Here is a 23,806-nt window from a genome sequence, read left to right as displayed (position 1 = left end):
GGAAACACTGGCCAATGAACACTGGTGAAGAGTGGGACAATTTACTGCATCACTTTCTAGCTATTTTCCATTCCACCCACTAGATGCCAATTACTGTAATTATTCTCATACGCTTAACAACACATTGAATAAAAATGTTGGTACACTCCACACCGCCAGGTTTGCTGACATCACTTGTCTCGCATATTTCTTACAAGTTTCCCATATTGTCCCTGATAGAATATTTGCTTAATTTAACTTTTCTGTTTTCAAGTAGGTTTGAGGTGGCCAAACCATGAATTTTAGATTAATTTGCATTAGTTGTTGACAAAATTATACTCTGGCAGCCACCTTAAAAATGTTGTTCTGGTGTAGCTATTCTTGTTGCATTTTCATTAGTTTCTGTTTATGCCTCACCTTAAGCTTTGCCATGATTAGCCTTGCTGTCACTCATTAAATCTTTGTGCTTGTTCACATTTTTTCAGTGTTTTATTGTTACTCACAAAGCACTTAAGTTTGTGCTGGTGACCATGCCCTATGCCCTGTGTAGGGTTTGATTACTTAATTAGATTGGCGGTTAATGTCCAGTTTTTGTTAGCTTTTGTTTGCTTGGAATTAGCATTTTTTATGAAAGGTTCCTTGGTCTTGTGTGAATACGTCGTATAGATAGGTGTTTTGTACCTTTTAAAGTATTAACTGTGATTTATAAAGTTTGCCTGTTTTCCTAAATTTTGTAACCAAATTGCGATTATTTACGTAAATCAGTGAATTACATTTCATGGTCTAGTGTAAGTTTGTGCATGTGTAGCGTCGCTTTTAAGGTTTAAAGAGAAAGAGAAAGATCTTTACCTTAATGTTGGTTGTTATAAAAATTTTTTTGGCTTTTGAATTTTAAGTTTTATGTTCTGTGCTTATCCTCAATGCAAATAACCACAATTTAATTCCATATGTATCTTGGTAAATAAATGTAACATTTGTGTGTTCACCTTAGTTTAGAACCTTTTACATTAAAGTTTTGGTAATATATTTTTGTTAAGGCTCTTTCATGCACCTGATAATGATTGCTTTTACCTTTTGTGGCATTTTCCTGAATAAAGTATGCCATCATCTATCTCTGCAATTATATCCCTCAGCTAATCATTAGCAACACATGTTTCAAACCTTGCTTGTGATTTCTCGAAATAAAATAAGACGTTTTTGTGTAGCCTGTATTTGTTTGCTACAGCCATTTACATTATACTGTAACTTATTGGCTTTGTTGAAAACCAATGTAATGCAAGTTAACAACAATTATATCACAGAAGTAAGTAACAACATACTTGTATCTAACAATCACTATACTTCAAGCTTCAAGCACTCCATTATATGAGCTATGGTTCATATTAAAAAAAGAAGCATATATACATATATATGCACATATATAAATATATATATACATAAATATATACATACCTATATATAAATATATATATACAAATATATACATATATATACACACACACATACAAATACATATACCAGTTCTACCTTTCACCTTTAGCATAGGCCAATGGTGTAGGCAGGACCAGAAAAGTGAAAGATCAGGTTTCTAGCCATGCTCTAAATATTTTAGTTTGTGATTTTTTTCTGCTTGTCTAAGATTAGACGTAAAACATGCTCAATTTATCTACATAGTAAAAAAAAATAATAAAAATTGGTACTATAAATTTTTCACAGAAAATAAGAAAAAATATAATCCGCCTATGTCCTTGACTCATCTGCGTGTTATATGCTAGGGGGTGGCTGATTTTGAAGATCAGTATTCTACACAAAATGTCTTTTTGTTTTTAAATTGGGTTTAACATTTTGTTGACATCAAGGTCATTACAGACAGTAACACACTGTAGTGAATCACAGGGACGTTGAGGAAGGCATTGGCCATGGTCTAGCGACTATCCTGGTATTTACTTGGAGTAACTTCGGAAAATCATATCAAACCAAAATAAGGATGGTTTGACCGGGATTCGTTCCAGTCTTACCACTGTGCAACCTTACTATACCATTGGTCCTGTTCAATTAAATTTTTTTATGAAACCACACGAGCAGACTTTCTACTATAGAGGTGGGTCATGAAGAGGGGCTTTCTGCTAGAAGGGTAAAAGGTAAAAGATGCACGGATGAAAAGACTTATGAAGTAAATTTTGAGCTATTTTTATAATAAATATTTATAAAAGATGGACATAGACTTGATCTAATATCTAGACCAGGGCTGCCACCAGGTCATGAACATGAAAGCTTGACAAAACATCCAAAAATCCTTGAAAATCCTTGAAAATATGACAAGCATATTATTGAAAATCCTTGCGACGAAAAAATAAGTATTTTGACCCTGAAAAATTTTTATTACTTAAATTTCTTAAAAACTAATATCCATCCAAATGAAGTAATGTTCGAGAAAATAATATAATTAATAAGTTATTATTGTTCCTTTAACCAGTAGGCTTAAAATACTAATTAAGAAATAAATACACGCAACCAAATCAATTGTTCTTACTATAAAATTTTGGTTCAAACAAAGTTCTTATTATTATGGAAAATAGTACAACTGAAATAGTCATTTCAACAAAATGCCTTCACGTAACTATGAAAAAGTATGTAGGCAGAATAATGCAAAATATTTGGTTTATATTTTGTACAGTCAGTGTTCACATAACTGTTTTTCACAACAAACTTATTTTATTAAGTTTCTTGCTTTTTTCCTCAACTCAGCAGTAGGTTTAAACTCAGCTACACGATTCCTAACAGAAACCTGCATCAAAGCATTCAGTATTGGTGCCTATAAAGATGACCGATGTGCTGTCTTGATTAGTTTGAGCTGACTGAATGCTCTCTCTAGACTCGCGTTGCTGTGAGGGAGTATCATCATTGCTCTTGCTAATTTGCACAAGGTTGAGAAACGGGGTTTGCCATTCTCCTCATACTTGAAAACTTTGTACCAAAGTACATCAACTGTGTCTGAGTGTGGACAAATGGATTCAGGTAAGTCCCAAAGCGTGTAATCAAAAAATTCTGCATTCAGAGAATCGTGTTCTCCATCAGAAATTACATTTGGGAAAACTTCGGCTAGTTTTCCATCTTTTTCCACTCCCCACGATTTTTTTTGGTTGGGTCAAAAACATCTATGTTCTGAAGAACTACATCATTCACAGGAAGAAGTCTGTACAATTATTTTGTTCCAGTCTCATAAAATTCCCTTACATTGTTAAAAAATTGTTTTTTTTTTTTTTTTCAGACGTAGGAATCTCATTTTCTGCCAGAAACGTACGGGTTGCATGGCCAACAAATAAGGATGAATCTGAAAGCTGGTTTGAACGCTGAAAATCAATGGAGGTTACATCACTTTTCTGAATCACACCAAACTGGACGAAACTTGCAATTGTTTGTCGCAGCAGTGTACTCATCTTGCTGTACAACTTGTGTAAATATGGATGTTCTTGTTGGAACAGCAAATTGAATTTTTCAAACCGTTGCAACACTGCTTGAAGAAAAAGAAAGTACAGTTTGGCTGAACATGAGTGTAGTGTTGATCTTATTCATTGTACAGATTCCAAAGAGCTCTCTTTTGCATCAACCGAATCAAAATATTCAGTTAAAGCTGGCCATTGCTCCAACATACGATTTACACAATTAAGTAGTGCCAGCCATCTGGTGAAAGAAGGATGCAAAATCTTATGTTCTTCCACCTCCAACAACTGCTGGACATGTCTGTACTCATCTTGGCGTTTTCCAGATGTCTTGAAATAAGTATACACATCTCTAGAAAACTGTTCACACACACCTGGAAGTGCACCACAGGCATGCGATGCAGCCAGATGGGAAACATGGCAAGTACAATGCAGAAACCATACATTTTCTTGTTCCCCTTTAACTCGCGAAAGTACTGAGTTAAACTCCCCAACCACAGCCTTTGCACCATCTGATGACATGCTAAGGCAGTTTTTCCAAGGAATATCACCTTTCTGAAATGACTAAATTACAAGATTAAATAAGTTCTCACCAGTTGCTTTGCCCTCAATACCCACGACCTTGTACAAGTGTGTTTCCACTTGCTGACTAACAAAATATCTGGCCAAAATAATCATCTGCCTGTGCACTGTTATGTCATTAGACTCATCAATTAAGAGTGTAAAAAATGTTGTTTTCATGACATTGACGATTTCTTCCTCTTCGGAAAAAGCCAATGCCTGTTGGATGATCATGCCAGTTTTTGTGCGACCACAACGAAAATTTCTAGCAATGTAACTGTCTGGGAACATTTTTAGTACTAATTTAGTGAAACTATCACTCAGTTTCATGGGCAAATTGTTTTCGCAAACAAAGTTAGACCACAGTAAGTCTGCATCAAAACTCTCATTATCATCTTTAATCACAAAGTTTGTGAGCGAAGAGTTTTGTTCAACACATGTGAGATTTTTTTTGTGGCTCTCATTATTGCCATGACGGTGCAAATCCTTCAACCCTCCATTGGAAACGCAAATGATATAATTACAAACATTGCACTTCACCTGGAAAACACTACTCCCAGGCTTCACCCATTTCAATTCATTCTCCCATTCCCATTTATAATGTTGTTTGAATGGGACGCTTTCTGGTAATGCCTTTTGTTTTTTATTCATCGTAACGCGCACAAGAGATTACGATAAAAAAAACTTTGCTTAAGAAATTTTCCGTTTCAATAAATAGCTGAAGCGATGACGTGTTTATCTCGAGACAAAGTTAACAAACATAAAGAAGTGGTATTCATCGTTAAGATTCCTGTTTACATTCAACACGGCCATAGAAGAAAACGGTATGGGTAGGCGTAGAACTTCAATGATTCATTGCTGTGTCGAGAATGTTGTTTCTCGATTCTGCCGCGAGCGGTTCAAATTCTTTCATGAGAAATATCGATAGTTGATATCAGTGCGTCTAATGGCTGTTTAAAAATTTTTACCCCTTGGGGCAGCACTAAAACGTGTAAAGATTGTGCTCCATGTTGAATATGTCTATGCATTTTGTATTTGTTTACAAACGTACGTTCGTGCATTTTTGTGCTTAGCTTTATTTAAAATCCGTGATATTCATTCAAAATCCGACAATCCGTTTAGAGATTTAAAAATCAGCCAAAACGGATAAAATCCGTGAAATCTGCAGGCCCGATCTAGGCTAAGTTTCCTGGGGAGGGAGCCCAGAAGTCTATCCTGTATCCATGACGGGTGCTACACCTAATAAGTGTCCTCAACCATTACAACTATAGATTTGAATAAATGAAAGACTCTAGAGAAGATATATGGATTTGATTCAAAATATATTCAATAGTTTTACCTGATGAGCGTTGGTGCAGATGTCGAGGTCTTCGTGGGTGAAGGTGAGGACGTTCGCTACGTCCTCGCAGTCCTCGGCCAGCCCGACCTCATCGTCGCTGAGCGCGAGGGGAACGTCACTCAGAGTTGACGGGTCGATCACCTCCTGGCTGTACTGCATGTACGCCAGCTCGCAGCTGCAGCGAGACACTACGCACTGCAACTGAGGAAACGATACGCTGGCTCACTCACTGCCTGCAGTGAGCTACGAGACACATCTCGTGAGACCATCACTTGACTGATACAGGTTTATAGACAATGGATCATATCTGTACCCCGGATTTAAAGGACAACATTTCACACAATTGAACTTTTTCGGGTTTATTTGCTGCTAATAGGAATTGCTTTATGAAACTTAACACCTTATTCTTATTATTTTTGTCTAGTAAAGATTACCATTTCCAAGATAATAGTTTCACACTTTAGTTGTGCCAGCACTATTTTACAAAAAAATGGACATGTTGTCCTCTACTTCTGGGATACAGATATAAAATTACTATGAAAAATACAGCATACTCAGAAACTATGGGATGAACTTTAAGTGAGCGATTGCTGGCAAGAAAAAGACAAGTCTCTACTAAAAAATATCACATTGCGTGCCAATTTTTAATTTCATAGTTGTTTAGTTTATTCAGCCAGCGTGGTTTATATATACTTGTATGGTATATGAGTGTTGTTCAGTCAGGACTAAGTGCAGTGCTCAAAACATTTTTTTTTGTTCTCTCATGCAGTAATGTGTAGAAGGTCAGACGTGAAGCCTCCTATTGTGTTGGTCACAGGACTATAAAATTATAAAGTTTTGTGGGAATGTGCTGTGCCCGTTAGTGTAGCAGACCTCTCCTTCATGTAACATCATCTCCTTTATCCTTGGTGATCAAGATCAACGAACTTCCTTTTGTGCGACGTCACCATCCTTGGTATTGACTAAAAAATATTTTACATCTTTATGGACATGAAGCCACTATCACAAATGTTCAGTCGGCATTATTACGCCTTAGTCTTAGAAGAAGTCGTAAAGGTGCTTGGGCTGCAGTGGAAACATCTATTGGACACCTATTTGTAGATTCTGGAAAAAATAGTATCTTACTTTAGATGCTATTTTTTTTCCAGCAAATTTAGTTTTAAAAGTCATTAACTTGTAAAAATACCCTTAAAAACATATTACTGCTACATCTATTTTGATAGTTTTGAAAATTGTTGTACAAAATGTATCTTCTTACACTTAGAAGAAACAACCCTTGTGTAGACTTTCACTTACCTGACTCAAATTATATTCATACTTTCTGTTTGCCTAGGACATAAATGCCGCTTTAGATTTATCCGAAATTAAGTTCATACAAAAAAACTCATCTGCTTTTATGTTTTCATAGGTTAAAAAAATGCTTTCAAATGTGTAAATAATAGTTATATTATTGTAATTTGAGACATTATTAACGCACTATGTTATATTTCTTGTAATATGCAAAATAAAGTTGAAAGGTTTGATGGAAGAAATGTAAAACATTAAGTTATCTTCTAGAATATAATCATGTCAATAAAACAACATGTCAAATATAAATTGACATTTATGCCATATCCATAGTGAGACTAACGGAAAAACTTTTCATAGTTTTTCATTTCATGGTCCATAACCCCAAAATCATTGTCATTTCAATATGAATATGTGGGGAGCTAACTGCGCATTTGCTTTTTTAAAATATATATATATATATATATATATATATATATATATATATATATATATATATATATATATATATATATATATATATATATATATATATACAATATTATTGATCAAATAGTACTTTGGTATATAAAACTTCATCAAATGATGCTCTTTCACAACAAATATAAAAACCTTTAATTTTTAAATGTGTGTGTAGGGGGGGGGGGGGAGAGGACTAAGTTCGCACTAATTTTGGACACGCTGTAACCGAATAAAATTAATTTGATTTAATTAAAATATCATGTGATCAAATGACGATCAAACAATCCTATTTATAAATATATAATTTTCTAACTTGAAGGGGGAAGGGGGGGGGGGGGGAACTACACACACATGATTTATAGTGATTGTGGCACAATTTTTATCAGGGCTTACAGTTATTTTTGAGAATTACAACAGCTGTTGTCGTCATCGGAACATCAGGAAATTGTTATAGAATCCTTGCAGTCACTTGGAGTTCCCCTTCTGCTCCTCACTTTCGTGGGCTCTGGGAAGCAGGGGTGAAGTTCTTCAAGACACACATCAGGCAGGTTATTGGAGTGTAGATACTTACATACAAGGAGTCATACACTGCCTTGGTACAAGTGGAAACCACTCACTGTGCCATCCTCATTGGCCGGTTGCAATGTTTTCAGCTGGTGGATAGACAGCTGCACCAGATTTTTGGAAGTGCTAGCACCAAGACTACTTTCATACACTACAGCAGCATGGCAAGTGGTCCAGACAAAGACAGACCACTGTTGCTGGATCAACTAATGCTGCTTAAAGACGAGAGGCTTCCCCACTGCAGTAGTGTTAAGAACTACATCCTGGAAATGACAACATTTGCCCTCTCCCCCAAACCAGTTGAATGTGGAAAACAGTATTTCAAGGTGGATGGTTATGTTTGGACTTTTGTGCACATATTGCGACTTCGAGGAAGACTACGGGAAGACTCTATATACCTATAGTAGTGCCACTTGCATCTACTAGCAGTGCCAGCATCAAATGTCAGTCATTGTTAACACACTGCCGACTCGGAGAGGATAGAATTGTTTCTTCCAAAGTTAATCAATTCAAAGTTTGGTAAGTAATAATAAAAAAAATACAAGATGGTGCCAGTACAGAAATGTAGTTCTTTAACTTTTCAAAAAAACAGTGTCATAAAAGATGGTAAGTGTGGAAAATGTTCTAAAGTTGTAAGTTGTATGCGGCAACTGTGATAAATGTTATCATCAGTCGCGGCCGTGTGTCCCAAGCGGACGGACGTGTTTAATGCCAGCTCCGCGGTATTATATCTAATCTTTGTTGTTCTTTACTAGTGGAACGAGATAATCAGTATTAATTCCTCACTACTCAGTCAGTCGGATTTTGAGGGATTTTCTCTATCCTATAGTGATGCAACGAATGAAAAAACTAATTGTGAATTAGACCATATAGATAACTTGAACATGTTCCGGTCTCCGACAAAAAAAACGAATGTGAATACTGCGCCAAATCAGTTTCAAACTGAGAGTGTAAATACGACTAATCTTAATGCTCTGAAAGTAACACTTATCCCAGAAGAGGACGCGACTTCAAACAAGCCTTCTAGAACGTCATCACAAAAGGATTCAACTGCATCTGGTAATGTAGTCATGTCACCTGTTTCCATGGAAATGAGCAAACTTATTGAATTATATGATCTTGTTAAATCTATGAATACTAAAATTGACGACCTTAAAAATGAAAACCAGGTATTAAAAACTTTACTGGACGACTCCAGAAATGAGATTGTGAAGTTAAGTGAAAAAGTGTTCAAGATCAAAAATGAAAAAAATCTTCCAACTGAGCCAAAGAAAACCAATAAAACTTATAGTCAAGTTACAGAACAAAAGAAAATTGAACATAAAAAGAAAGTTGAAACATCTGTCGCCGCGCCGGTTGAACGTGCGGCTGACCTCGTTACCAGTCAGCACTTTTCCCGTGTTGCAAGCAACGCTGATGCAAGCAAATTAGTAAGCACTTCTCCTATCAAGCGGACTACTGATGAGCAAGGTTTTACCACCGTGCATTATTCACGTAAGAACAAATCCAACGGTAGCCACGTAAACCAGCCTGAGTCTGACAACAAAAAGAAATCAAAAATACAAGTTGAGATGAGGAACATCTCATCTCTTAAAACAGTTTCAAAACCAGCTTTCAAAAAAACAAAAGCACTATTTGTAACCCGTTTTGACCCATCAGTTGAAGAAAAAGAAGTTGTTGATTATATAACCAGTGATCTTAATCTATCACAACTGAAAGTCGTTAAACTACGATCCAAATATGACACCTATGCATCTTTCCATGTATCAGTATTAGAAGAAGACTTTGACATGATACACAATACAGTTTTCTGGCCGAGCGGTTGCCTTATCAGCCCATTTTATGGTAAGCTATTCCCGGATCAAATATTCAAGAAAGCTGATAAAAACTTCAATAACCATGAAACAACCAACTCTGCATTAAATTCTTCTGTCCAAGATCATATCCCGGTGCCTGGAGGAGCACATTGAAACCCGTGTTCCGCATACTGGACTTGTGTGAGTGGGAAATTCTTTACCAAAATGTGAGAGGACTGAGAACTAAATCAATAGAATTTTATAATAATTTAGCTATTAATAATTTTGACATTCTTTGCCTAACTGAAACTTGGTTTAATAATATTTGTATTGATTCACATTACTTTGACGATAGATATTTGATTTTTAGAAATTATAGAAACGCAAAATTAACATATAAAAATAGAGGGGGTGGGGTTTAAATTGCTATCAACAAGCAAAAATTCAATTCTGCTTTCTCGATTAAGATAACTAAGCATCATGAAATTGAATCTATTTGGGTTAAGGTCAAAACATCACATACCAACTTCTTAATACTTGGCAATATTTATATTCCTTCTGATACTTCTACGGCAACCTACCAGTCCTACTTTGAAGATCTCGAAGAAAAATTTGCAAATTGTTTAGAAAACGTTATTATACTTGGTGATTTCAATGTGCCTGGTATACATTGGCTAAATTCTCAGTCTGATAGTATAAATTATAGAGGCTTATCAGCCAAAGCTATGGCTATATGCAATTTCACAACAGGTTTAGGCTTGTCTCAATTCAATTATACTCAGCAGCCCATCCATCTTTTAGATCTTTGTTTCTCTAATTTACAATATTGTCTGGTCAGCAAATCATTAAATCCTCTTGTTACGGAAGATATTTATCATCCTGCTATCATAATTAATATCAAAATGGATATATTAACAATGGATGTTAATACTACGTCTTCTTATCTGGACTACAAAAAAGGTGATTATTTAAGTCTATTTATGGCCATTAAAGAACATGACTGGTCTACACTGTACAAATCTGATGATGTTAATCTAATGGTTGATTTTCTCACTACTACTTTGATTAACTACATCAAGAACTACATCCCGAATAAAATAAATAAAAAAATCCAGTTACCCGCATTGGTATTCCAAACAACTTATAGAAACATTAAAATCCAAAAAACATTTCCATAAGTTATATAAAAGTAATATGAACCCCTATTACTATGATTTATTTTCTCAATATCGTAGAGAGGCCAAAAGTCTCATTTCTCGGGACAAAAATTTTTGGCTACAAAATCTTAACAATAAAGTTAAAAAAAAATCCAAAAAAAGTTTGGCGCTATGTAAAAATTATGAAAGAAGGATACAGACAGAAATTATCTCTTAAAATCAATGATAACGTTACCAATGACCCAGTACTTATTGCTAACAGTTTTGCACATCATTTTTCTAGTATTTATGTAACTACTACAATTAATTTAAACTACTCAATTTCTGAAAACAGTAAGTGCTCTATTCCTATGACTACCATATCTGAGAGCCTTGTACTTTGGGGAATTAAATCATTGAAATCCACTATGTCAACTGGGCCTGATGGTATTCCAAATTTTATTATAAAAGGATGTGCTGTTATTCTGGCCCCTATACTTAACTTTATTTTCAATACTAGTATAAATAGCGGAATTTACCCCAAAAAATGGAAAATTGCAAAGGTAATACCTGTACATAAGAAAAAGAGTAAACTTAATGTTGCAAACTACAGACCGATATCACTTTTAAATGGATTTGCTAAAATATTTGACAAAATTATATGTAAGGATCTTGAATTCAATCTTAAAAATAGACTCCGACTGACAACATGGGTTTAGAAAGGGGAAATCTACTACTACTAATTTAATTAGTTTTGCTAACCCAATTTATTCAGAAGTAATAACGCGGGGTCAAGTTGACGCATGTTACTTTGACTTAGCCAAGGCTTTTGACACGGTTAACCACTGTATTTTACTAACAAAATTATTATATATAGGATTAAGCGATAAATATCTAAAGTGGTTCAATAGCTATTTATTAGATAGAATCTTTTATGTTTCAATTAATAATATTAAATCTAATCTACATATAGTTAGTTCTGGTGTACCCCAGGGTGGAACATTATCCCCTCTTCTTTTTAACATTTTTATAGACGACATTACCAAAGTATTACAATTCTCTAATTGTCTACTTTTTGCTGATGATCTTAAGATTTACAGAAAAATTTATCTTCATCTAGACTGTAAACTTCTTCAAAATGACATCTCATCAGTTTTCGATTGGTGTAAAAGAAATCTTGTTGACCTTAATTATGAGAAAACTACTTCTATAACCTTCTCCAGAAAACATCATATCATTGCTTCTGATTATAAACTTGGTAATCATGTTATCTTTAAGTCAGTTTGTGTTAGAGATTTAGGTGTCTTACTTGATAATAAATTGTACTTTCATAACCATATTGAATCTCTTAGATCGCAATGTAATATATTGTTAGTGTTGATTAAATATATTACTTTTAATGCCACTAATTTAGATTCTATTGTTAATTTATATTTAGCTTTAGTAAGATCCAAGATTGAGTATGCCTCCGTGGTCTGGAACAATATCACAAAAACAGATAGTGACAAACTAGATAAATTACAAATTAATTAATCAATATCATTAATCAAAATACCAACATTACCAACAATTCTAATAGTCTATCCTCTCTCAGATCTTTAGCTCTAAGAAGAGAGCTATTAGATGCCCTTTTTATCTATAACTGTTATACTAATAAAACAAAATGCAATTATATTCTAGATAATACTGGGATTAAAGTAACCACCTATAACAGTCGACAGACACCTTTATTATGCTCCTTAGGCAAATCAAATGATATATTATACAGAATTATATCAAATTTTAATAAACATGGTTGCTATGTCTCTCTATCAAAAAATAATTTAAATATATAACAATTTTTCTTATCTTAATTTAAATTGAATATGTTTATACCATATTTAATTTTTTTTTATAATAAGGTTCTGGATTATCATTTCTGTTGATATAGAATTATGAAACTTGTTCTTGTTTATCTGTTAGTTGCTTGCTGTGTTGTCTTGTGTATGTGTTATTATAGTATTGTCCTCAATGTTATTCATTTTGTTTCGTCTATGTATTTTTTTATGTTTATCGTGCCTACCACCCATGGCCTTATGCCATTGGTAAGCATGTAACAAATTGATAAATAAATAAAATAAATAAATCATTACAACAAGTGCAGCTATGTAGAGGAATTTAATATTCCATCAAATGAATGGGTTTGCACCATGTGTAAAGTGCATACGAATAATAAGAGGATTGTGGCGAAGAAATCAACTGTCGACGAAGTGATTCGCAGGAGTCCGGCAATTGATAAACACTTTAGTTGAAGAAATTACAGCACTGAAAGAACGAAATGGCAGGTAAGCATGCACCACAAACAGTCAATGATCAGAGCTATCCATACACAAACACTTGGTCTGATGTGTAGTGTTTGTAACAGTGATGCATGGGAAAAGTGTTTGGTACAGTGTAAAAAAGAAAAAAGGTTCACTGAAGGTAGGCTAAACAAGAAATAAAGCATTCTCAGGAAAGGTAGTTTTGTATTCTGAGTCATGGGATGGGCATTGCAAGTAAAATGAGTTAAACACTTAAAGATACATCTGTTACAGGCCATGTCAAACCTGGTGTGAAAATTCAGTCTGTAACAGAAGGCTGCAGTGAGGATAGTGATAAGTTAAACTTCAATGACACTGTTGTAATATTAGGAGCTTGCAATGATGTGACCAGAAATTAAGTACCAAATGTTATATGTAGTTAACGTGAAAAATAATTTGTCCAAACTTACCTTGATGAATGTTGTTGTGGTGAATCTTCCACTGAGACATGACTTATCACAGTGGTTGTGTGTGAACGAGGAAGTGAATAAAACAAATATTCAAATGAGTAGGTTGTGCAAGCACTTCAAAAATGTACACAAGGTAGACTTTGAGAGAAAACCTTTCACGAGACATTGTCTCCATCTAAAAAAAAAATCTGTTAACCAAAAGAATTTGAACAATTCAGTAGAACTCCAACTATCCAAACTCCGTCTATCCGAATTGCTTTCAGGATTCCACATTTCAGGCACACTTGCGACTCATCTTAAACTTCTCCCCGGCACGACACGGGCCTCTGCCGAGAGATTTTCCCAATGGCAGCAGCACATTCCCCCCCCCCCCCTCCTTTTAAACCTTTCCATGGAACCAGTCCCAGTTCAATGGCCGGCCGTCAACCCTGGTCCAATCTCAAGGACACCTTTGGTGAATTATTCGCCAAGGATGTGGCTACTATCCAGAAGCCAAGCTACTTCAGACAATGGCCATGAAAGCCTGCGATCATTATCATATTGGGATACAATTAAAACAGGAGTTCCCCAAGGAATTATACTTAGGCCATTACTTTTTCTGATCTACATAAATTACCTTCCTTTTTAAAACATAAATGGAAAGATGATACTCTTTGCCGATGATACAAACAATGTTCTACTGCCCAGAAAAATTAAATGTGTTAGCCGTAAACACCCTAGACAGCAGGAATATTGTCTGAAAGAAAACAGGCTAAAACTAAACCTGAGCAAAATGAGCTTTCTATGCTGTAACCCCAGACCCATTGTTATACTTACATAGGTCAAATAATAGAGGGAAAAAAGTCCACAAACTTATTAGGTTTCGAAATATACACACACCTAAACTGGCACATGCATATACATAATACTGTTAAAAAAAACTAAACCATTCTTGTTGTAGTTTAAGGGTAGTTAGAACATTAGTGTTTAAAGACTACGTACATTCTGCATATTTTTCTAATTTCCATTCCATTTTGTGTTACAATATAGAACTTTGGGTGAACACAGCAAAAGGAAATAGAATATTTGCCTGGTTCTCAGAAATTTACGAAAATCGTGTCCACACTCAGTTTTATGTGTTATAAACATTATTTCATAAGCTTTGTATTTTTTTTTTATAAAAACTGTACCATTATAGCTACTCGAACCATACGTAATTTTAGTGTACTCATCTCAAAATAAAAAATGGCAGTTGAACGAATACTTTAAATATCATTCCTTCATCGTGTCCCATTGTCAATATTACAAAGATATATCATTAATTAATTTTGTTTTATGAAAATAACTATTTTTATATCATTAGTTTCTTTAAAAATACTATATTTTAAAGTAAATATCCTTTCCATTATATACCAAGAACAAAATAATTATAAAATTTAATTTTTATCTGGGTCCCCCAAAAAATATCATTCCCTCACTTTTTTATTAACACTTGCATTATACTTTTGAATTAGAAAGCATATTGCCGCGCTTATAACATTTTGTAGTTGGTAGTACTGCCAATGTAACCAGATCAGCATTGTTGTATGGCGCGAAGAGATGTATTGTAGTAAACTAATTTTTGTTTCATTATTTAAATTTTAAATGTTTATGTATCATTCCTTCACCTCAAATTAGAAAAAAGGTAATTATTTTATTTTGTAATAATTATTATATGATTTTACATGTTTTGAGAAGTAAACAACTTGCCTTAAATTGCAATTTAATTTGCGGTTATGCACAACAATTTTTTGTAGGCAATGTTAAAATTTATCATTCCCTCACTATCATTCCCTCATCAAAATTATTAATGAGGGAATGAAAATAAAATAATGAAGATCTCAGTAAATTTAAAGAAATATATTCATTAAAATGGTAAAAATAATGATTAAAGAAAAAGTTGATGATTTTTATTTGAAGTTAATGTAATGACAACAGGAGTCATGTCTATCCTAGTCCCTAGACCCCATAGCCGTCTGGTCCTGGCATGAGTATAACAAAGTACTTTGAGTGGTGCTTCTAGCAGTGAGCGCACCCGAGCGCGGCGGTCGGTGTGACGAGTGACAGTGTAATCTGACCCGGATGCGTTCAGTCTCAAGCATCTCGTGCGTCCCCCTCCCCTGCTTCCCGCTAGCCATGCGCCGGTGCGTAGGAGTCAGTCGTAGCTCGTCTCTCATCCGCGACGGACGCCTCTGAGCGCTGCTCCGCTAGAGATTCGTGAGTGGTTCGCAGTTACGACATAGACCGAACTATGGACATACATTCATCATAAATGGCGTCTCGAGCGGCAGACAGCTCCAGGGGTTGCTGTTGTCCTGGCCCCCTGTTGTAAGCCACAAGGTGAGAACCCGTTTACTCCCTGAGTATTACGCAGGTCGGCGCTCTCGTCTCGACAGGGAATCACTCGCAACAGGGGTCAGAGAGCCAGGTGTCATCAGTAAATTTAGCAATAATATAAAAAACCTCATTCCCTCACCTGTATAATCATTCCCTCATAATTGATATTTTTCATGTCTATACTAATTTCAATTAAATTGAGAAATGTTTGGGACCACATAGTCAGTTGAGGTAAGGAACTTGTGTACTGTGTATTTTATAAAAAAGTTGTCAATTAAAGCAAGTTATATATTTTTTATTTTGAAAATTCATTTTTCTGAAATTTGTGAGAACTAGTCATTAGTATAAACGACATTTATTATTAAGAACACAAATTTAGGTGTTTTTTTTTTTCCGGATAGGCTGTTTCAGACTTCACTGCATGTAATTTCTGCAGACAGTAACTAGAACTAGGAATGCATCAAGCAAGGGTCCCACCTGCACGGAGGAGTAGTGCGGAGAACCACCGCAGCACACACCTATGGTGAAGGCCGCCCCTGCAGGCGTGTCTTCGGGGCGGCCCATGCCGCTGTCGTACAACTCCTCAGAGATTCCCGTGTCCAGCCACACCACTTCATCTGGAGCACACACACGACTTGCTGAACAGTGTGTCGAGGATGGAGCAATGCACTGTGACCATACCTGGTACTTGCAGGCAGTTTTCAATTTAGACACCTGTCTGCTTGCACGAACCACGTACGTTTTCATTCTGGCAGGTTAAAACAGTAATGCTACAGAAAGTACAGTAGTATTCTCATTTAACATGGTTGTTTGGAGGGACGAACTCACAGCTGTGTTTTTGACAAACCACAAATTCATTAAAATTGTAATTTTGCTCATCTGAAAACCATGTACATTTTGTAAAATTTATTATAAGTGCCGGCAGTATGCCTGGCAACCGATGGTGATATTTATCTTGAAAGCTCGGACACTCATCTTTCCGTTTTAGAAATAAAGGGGGAAAAAAGCTGACCCAGCATGACAAAAAAATAAACACTGTTTATGGGTAATCTCTGGCTTGGTAAATTCTAGGTAATAGATACAACAGTTGGTGGTACCATGGACGTAAAGGGAGAGGGGTTATAGTGGGAATATACACCTTTCCCCAAAATACTTAAAATTTATCAAGTAGTTGTAACCCCCCCCTTCTCCAAAAATGAAATTCTGCATATGCTCCTAGCTGATAAACATGTGTTCCAGACTTTGTAAAAGTATATGTATATATATATTTAAGTTCCTTAAGAAAAGAGACAGTAAAAGCATACAGTAAAACTATGATTATAAAATACTCTGTGTGTCAGCGATACTGCCACCAAAGACCTTCTCACTTCCGAATCAATACCTGGCAGGAAGCGGCCGTCCTCAGCTGTGGTGGCATGGCACCGCATGTCATCAACCCGGGCGACCCACATGGTTTTGGACACAAGCCCGGCATGTCGCCGCACAGGGGTGTGCGCACGCTGTGAGAGCTCTGCTGTAGTCGCACTCACCACGACGAAGCCCGGAGCCTCGCAGCCCTTCAGCAAAACCTGGCTGTCCGCGAAGGTAACTGCCGACATGCCACACCACGACACGTTTACACAAGGAACAAGGGCAAAAACTTACTGATAAAGGAGTAACTTTACTCTTCTGAATGACTGAATTGTGAGGCGAAGAAGAAAGGTCTCTTAAGCTCGCACATGCAGGCCACACAAAGTGATGTGGAGTCAGCAAGTCTTCCAGGCAACACTCGCAGCCACAGGCCTCACTGCCGCCGCAACGCCCTTGCCGAAGTTGATAAATCTGAGGAAAATCCCTAAAAACCAGGTCTTTGCCTTCCTCCTCATTTAGGTCTCGAAAGTGACAGTGCTGCTGCAGCACCAAGGACCAGAGAGGTTGAACCCAGGACAGCACGAGGATAAAACCCACGATGGAGACAACTGATTTGTCAGTCCGTAAATCTTATCTCAACTGCCGCGTTAATGACACGGTGAGTGCCCAGTTTGGAGAAAGATCGAACCTAGGACAGCAAAAGGTTGAACTCAGGATGGAGAAAATGATTTGTTAGTCCGTACATCTTATATCAGCTGCTGCGATATTGACACAGTGACTGCCCACGGAGAACCCTGATTCCAAGGACCAGAGAGGTCAAACCGAGGGCGGAGACAAATCATTTGTAAGTCCATTAATCTTAACTTAGCTGCCATGATTTTGACACGGTGAGTGCCCAATGAGAAGCCCTGGTTCTGAGGACCAGAGAGATCTAACACAGGACTGCACTAGGTTTAAACCAGTATGGAGACAAATGATTTGTCAGTCCGTACATTGAGCTCTCGAAAGTGACCATGCTGCTGCAGGATCGAATACCAGAGAGGTCGAACAAAAACTCTACAGGTCTTGACAATATTCCAGTAAAAATATTTAAAAACTTTTGTGATTTAATTATACAGCTCTTAACTCATATAATTAACTATTCTTTTTTGACTCGTACTTACCCTAATGATTTAAAAATAGCTAAGATTTGTGCCTTTATTTAAAAAAGGTGATACAGATAAGATTGAAAATTATAGGCCTATATCACTCTTAAGTACAATGTCTAAAATTTTTGAACTAATATTAAAAAATAGAATAATGGAATATTTACTTAAATTTAATATTTTAAACAGTTTTCAACATGGTTTCCTACAGGCTTAAAATACTGAATCTGTTATGGGTGAATTTATTGATAATATTTTAACCAGTAATGATAGGTCTATTGATAGATAGGGAATTTTTCTCGATTTATCAAAGGCATTTGATACTGTTGATCATAAAATATTATTGGAAAAACTCGATAATTTGGGGATTAGAGGGACTGAAAATGACTTATTGAAATCATACTTAAAAGACAGAAAACAAATTGTAGAGATTTCAATGATAAATAGTAAAAATTTTAGGGACATATATCAGTCCAAACCTTTGTCTATTGATTCAGGTGTTCCACAGGGAAGTGTTCTGGGTCTATTATTATTTATTATTTATGTCAATGAATTGGTTCTTTAACTGGATGATGTTTCTGTTGTTGCATTTGCAGATGATACAAATATTCTTGTTAAACCCAGTGTGTCATTGTCTATAGAAGATGTGGCAACAAATGTTTTATGTAAATTAACTTCCTGGTTTGCTTCAAACAAGCTATCTTTAAATGTTAACAAAACAAATTGTATATTGTTTTCTAAAAAAAAAAAAAACAATATTAAATGAACCAATAATACTGGTTGGTAACAGTCGAATTAAGCCTGTCCAACAAACACGCTTCCTTGGTATTATAATAGATAACAAACCAAATTGGAAAGATCATGTAACACATATAATTCACAAATTAAATAGTTCATGCTTTATGTTAAAAGCCCTGTCATCAATCATTTCAATCCAGTGTTTAAGAACGGTTTATTTTGCACATATGCACTCACACATTAGCTATGGTATCATATTTTGGGGAATAAACAAAATAAATTTACAGTCAATTTTTGTATTGCAAAAAAGAGCTATTCGCATTATGTTGCATCTTCGCCCTACTGATAGTTGTAGAAATCTCTTCAAGGTAATGAGAATTTTGCCTGTACCTTGTATTTATATTTATAAATTATTACTTAATATACATAATAATAGTGTTTACCATAAAAAATATCATGATATTCATAAATATAATATGCGTATTAAAAGTGATTTTTATTTCAATTTTGTTTATAAAAGTGTTACATTAAATTTAACAATAAACAATGGAGTTAGATTGTTTAATAAACTCCCATCTAAAATAAAAATGATAAATAATCCTAAATTATTTAAAAAATACTTATATAAATTCCTTTTAAATGGATCATATTATAGTGTATCTAAATATATGAATATGGCATAATTATGTTAAATTGTTGTGTATCTCTTCATTGTAATATAATAGTAGATGTATGTATATGTAATATTTGTATCATGTACCTTTTTTTTAAAAAATTCATATGTGTGTATACTTTTTATTTTACACAGATGTGATGAGTTATATAGCATGTATTTTTTGCTCATTTATAACAATAAAAAGAAAATGAAAAATGAGAAGCTGAAAACTCTCCACCCTCTTGATGTGTACAACAATCCGTACGTAGTTTGTGACCGTCACTTTGCTTCAGTTTGTAAAATAGAGGGCTTTAAGATATTGAAGATATATTCTCTTCCAACATTATATTTGCCAAGTAAGTATAATTTCTGTGTTTGAAAGATAGCATTAAACATATTTCAAATATAACATTAAAGAATTTCATTAAGAAAAATAACTTGGGCATATACGTATGTTTTCAAATAATTTGGCTTTAACAAAAATATATTTTAAGTTGCCGAAAGTAGCCTAAATAAATAGTTTATTTTAAAGCTCACAATTTTGGCCGGCCAGTGTTAATATTAACTAATGGTAAAAAGAATGTAGCCTAACAAACTTCCATGTGGTACCCCCGACCCCCCAAGGAATCCTATCTTTATCCAATATGTTAATTCCCACTCTCTGCCTACTCCCCCTCAAAATATCCTCAGTCCTACTCGCCACCCTTTTGTGTGCTAACAAGTAGGTAATTAATTGTTTTATATTTTTTGAGATTTCAAAGATGAATCCACCCTGTCTGCTCCTTTTATGTTTCCTGTGGTGCATTGTGCAAATGTTGCTGACAAAGGTTAGTTATGTACTAAATTATAAATAGGGTTCATTAAATGGGATTAACATCTACACAACACCCCACACACTAGCCAATCAGAATGTTGTCGGATCCAAAACCAGCAGTGTTGGACTCTGTATGTCTACTGGCTTTGTGGGTAACATTCTTACTTGTCTCTTTGTGGAAAACAAAGAATTATCACTAAAATTATGTTATTACAAATTTACTGTTATACCTTGATAATCAATTCTAGGTAATTTAAATTTCCTCCATGATGTTTTATTATTTTTTGTTCTAGAGAGTTGTGGCCTACAACTAAAAAAAATTACATTAAATTAGCAGTTCTAAAACCTGCGTTTTTCCCTCTGCGAATAGCAGATATAGTTAAATAATTTTAGTATTGGATATTATGAATCCCTGAGCCTACTTACTGATGTAAATTAAGTTTGGTCGATCTTCCTTAAAAAAAAGGTAAAAATCTGAAACAACCTTTATTTATTGCTAAAAATAATTTTCCTTTATTTTTTAGCAAAAGGCAGAAATACAAAATTCCTACTCGTTTTAGAGAAATAACCATTAACGTGAAGGTTTAAAGTATCTGTTTGGTAAGGCACCAATGGACATTAATTGTTATTCTTTGTAACTGTGAGTGTTGTTTCGAGTAGTTTTCAAACATTTCACGTTTCATTAATTATCCTAAAGAACTTACATTATTTCTAATGTTTTTGGGTTGGGTTTGTATCATTATGTGCATATTGTCTTACAATTATATTGATATGTTGTGTGCATCAAATTCGTAAAATATTTATATGAGTGTGTGTATCTGCTTGTTTATATTTCTAGCTGACTAGTAAAGAGCTATGTTTGGCTTCAAAAAATTGATTTTATAAAGGGTTATTATGTTTTTAATTTATTTGTAAAGTTGCATTAAAATCTTTTTGAGTGGATTTCAACAACGAAACAACATTTAGAAAGTAATAATAAATAATAAAATTGTTGAAAGCCATACAAATTTACAAAATATTTTAAAATTTGATTATTAGGTAAATTTCAAATGATGTTGCAATGTTAAAATCCATACAAAACATTTTAAATCCATCTTTAAACATAAACAGAACAAACTGAAGTAAAATTGATAACTTAATTTGTGTATAATTAACTATTAGTTAACTGCTTCAGTTCTTACGCAGATTTGAAATGAAATTGTGCAAGTTTAATTCCCCGAACATTTAATTACTCTTATCAACTTGCTTCAGAGAAATGAAATTATATTATTATGACCTGCAATTTCCGATTTCTTTCCAAAGTGCTGAAAGTAAATACAATGCTAAAACTTATTAATGTACCTTAAATACAGTGAAAGTGATTTACCCGTTTGAAAACATATGAAAATTCACATAGGCGCTTTAATATCCTCAGGCTTTTAATATCGCTCTTCAATATCGTAATTAAAAATTAAGATTGTAATTTTCACATAACTCATTGTCATTGGTAATAATTGCTTGAATTAGATTTAAACCAAAATTAGGCAATTGATTTACAAATTGTAGAATCACATTTCTGAACTGATAAATAAATTGATTTACCTTACAGACCAGCCAACCCATAAGATATTCCCGTAATTTTTACGGAAACGCTCCAAATCTTACAATTTTTCTCTCGGCCGACGTCCGGATTTTAAAATTCATAAAATCGCGGCCGAATGCCCTGCTGTTGGTTCTGTAAAAGTTGTCATGTAAATGTTGTATTTGTACGATAATTCGTTACATGGTGTGCCATAGTTAGATGATGCCTTATTCAATCCCGAGCGTGAATACGATAGTTATAGGAGCGTGACGATATTTGACTTCATGGCGGGCGTCACGTGACGGCGCTGTGTGATATGCTCCGCTGTTGCTGCACAGTTGTCGAAGTTTCAGTGTTGTGTTGTTGGCAAGTGCATATTTATATACTAGTTTTTAAAAATATAGTGCCGCGGTAAAGCATGAAAATGGGTTTACGTCCAAGTGATACAAAGAAATTTATAATTTTGGTAAGTATATGTTTGCGCTGATTTTAAAATAGGTTTCCTTTCTAGCAGAATAATTTTTCGTATAACTTCCTGCATTTCAGGTGTTGTGGCATCTTTTAGCAGCCATAATACAATAAATTAAAAATAACCGCAAAAACAAAAACTTTTGCAGCTTCGCCAGTATTTTTTCGCTCCTATGTGGTGAATAACGCCGCGTGAAGCTATTACGGTGTTTGTAAAGTGAACTTGAACATGGACTACTAAGTATTTGTAGTGCATAGAAATATTTTAATAATGTTGCGGCTAAAAGAAATATTTTCAAATTTGTCGAGATAGTCTTAAATATGTGCGAGAAACAGAAACAATACGAGAAAGTATTCAGGTCGGCATATACCGAGCAGTTTCCATTTATATTGAAATCGAATAAAGAAATTTGCATTTTGTAGTACATGTCATTGTGACATAACTATTTGTCACGGGGGGAAAAGTGACATTAGTAGGTAATCATATTAAGAGTGTAAAACATGTCAAAAATTGGAAATGCCAAGAGGAAAACAAAACAAATTAGTGGTTACTTTGGTAACACAAGCTCAATTGAAAATGATGTTATTAGAGCAGAATGTTTCTTCACTGGATTTTTAATCGAACATAACATTGTTTTTAGTGTGGCAGATCATGCCGGTCCCTTATTTGGGAAAATGTTCCCAAAATCTGATGTTGTAAAACAGTACAGCTGTGGGCGTACTAAAACAGCTGCTATTGTAAATGAAATGGCTATAGACGTCACATCTACCATTGTAGAATGTTTACAAAATGGTCTTTTCTCTAGCTACAGATGGTAGCAATGACACGGGTTCAAAATTATACCCTATTGTAGTGACTTATTTTGATCCCAAGATCCAGTTGATAGTCACCTCCCTGCTTTCCCCATCACACCATGGGGATTCAACTGGAAAAAATATTGGTGAATTATTGTTGACAGAACTTGGTCGTCTAGAAGTCCCATTTTGCAACTACATTGCATTCTGGTCAGATAATGCTGCTGTGATGGTGGATTCGAAAAATGGTGTAATTGCTGTATTGAAAAGAAAACAGAAAAATTTAATTTCAGTTGGCTGCATTTGTCACTTGATCAATTTAGCTGCTGAGAAGGCATTACCGAATTTTCCTGTAAAACTAGATGAACTAATCATAGACATATATTACTACCTAGAGAAGAGTTCTAAAAGGAAGGAAAGGTTGCAAAAATTTCAAGAGAAGATTTTTTGAAGAGAGCCAAGAAGTCTACTATGAAATACTTACAGAGCCAGAAAGATTAGTGTGATGGCTTTTAGTGTAAATTTGTGTACAGCAGGTTTTGTGACACAGTTTTTTTAGGCAGCTAAGAATTCAACAGTAAAATACTTAACTAGAAAAGTTTTGTGGAT

At 34.8% G+C, this 23,806-nt stretch overlaps 1 protein-coding gene across 1 annotated transcript in view; it reads right to left on the bottom strand.

Annotated features, from left to right (window-relative positions):
- Positions 1-23,806, bottom strand: part of LOC134527397 (protein hobbit-like) — a 619,824-nt gene that overhangs the window by 62,352 nt on the left and 533,666 nt on the right. Inside the window, exons 29-31 of the mRNA XM_063360060.1 lie at positions 17,053-17,259; positions 16,149-16,288; positions 5,323-5,523 (exon numbers count right to left, since the gene is read on the bottom strand). Of these exons, the coding sequence (XP_063216130.1) occupies positions 5,323-5,523; positions 16,149-16,288; positions 17,053-17,259 (548 nt within the window). The remainder of the gene's footprint in view (positions 1-5,322; positions 5,524-16,148; positions 16,289-17,052; positions 17,260-23,806) is intronic.

This window comes from Bacillus rossius, chromosome 1 (genome assembly GCF_032445375.1).
Source record: "Bacillus rossius redtenbacheri isolate Brsri chromosome 1, Brsri_v3, whole genome shotgun sequence".
Classification (NCBI taxonomy): Eukaryota; Metazoa; Arthropoda; class Insecta; order Phasmatodea; family Bacillidae; genus Bacillus; species Bacillus rossius.
This window is presented reverse-complemented; position numbering and strand designations above follow the sequence as displayed.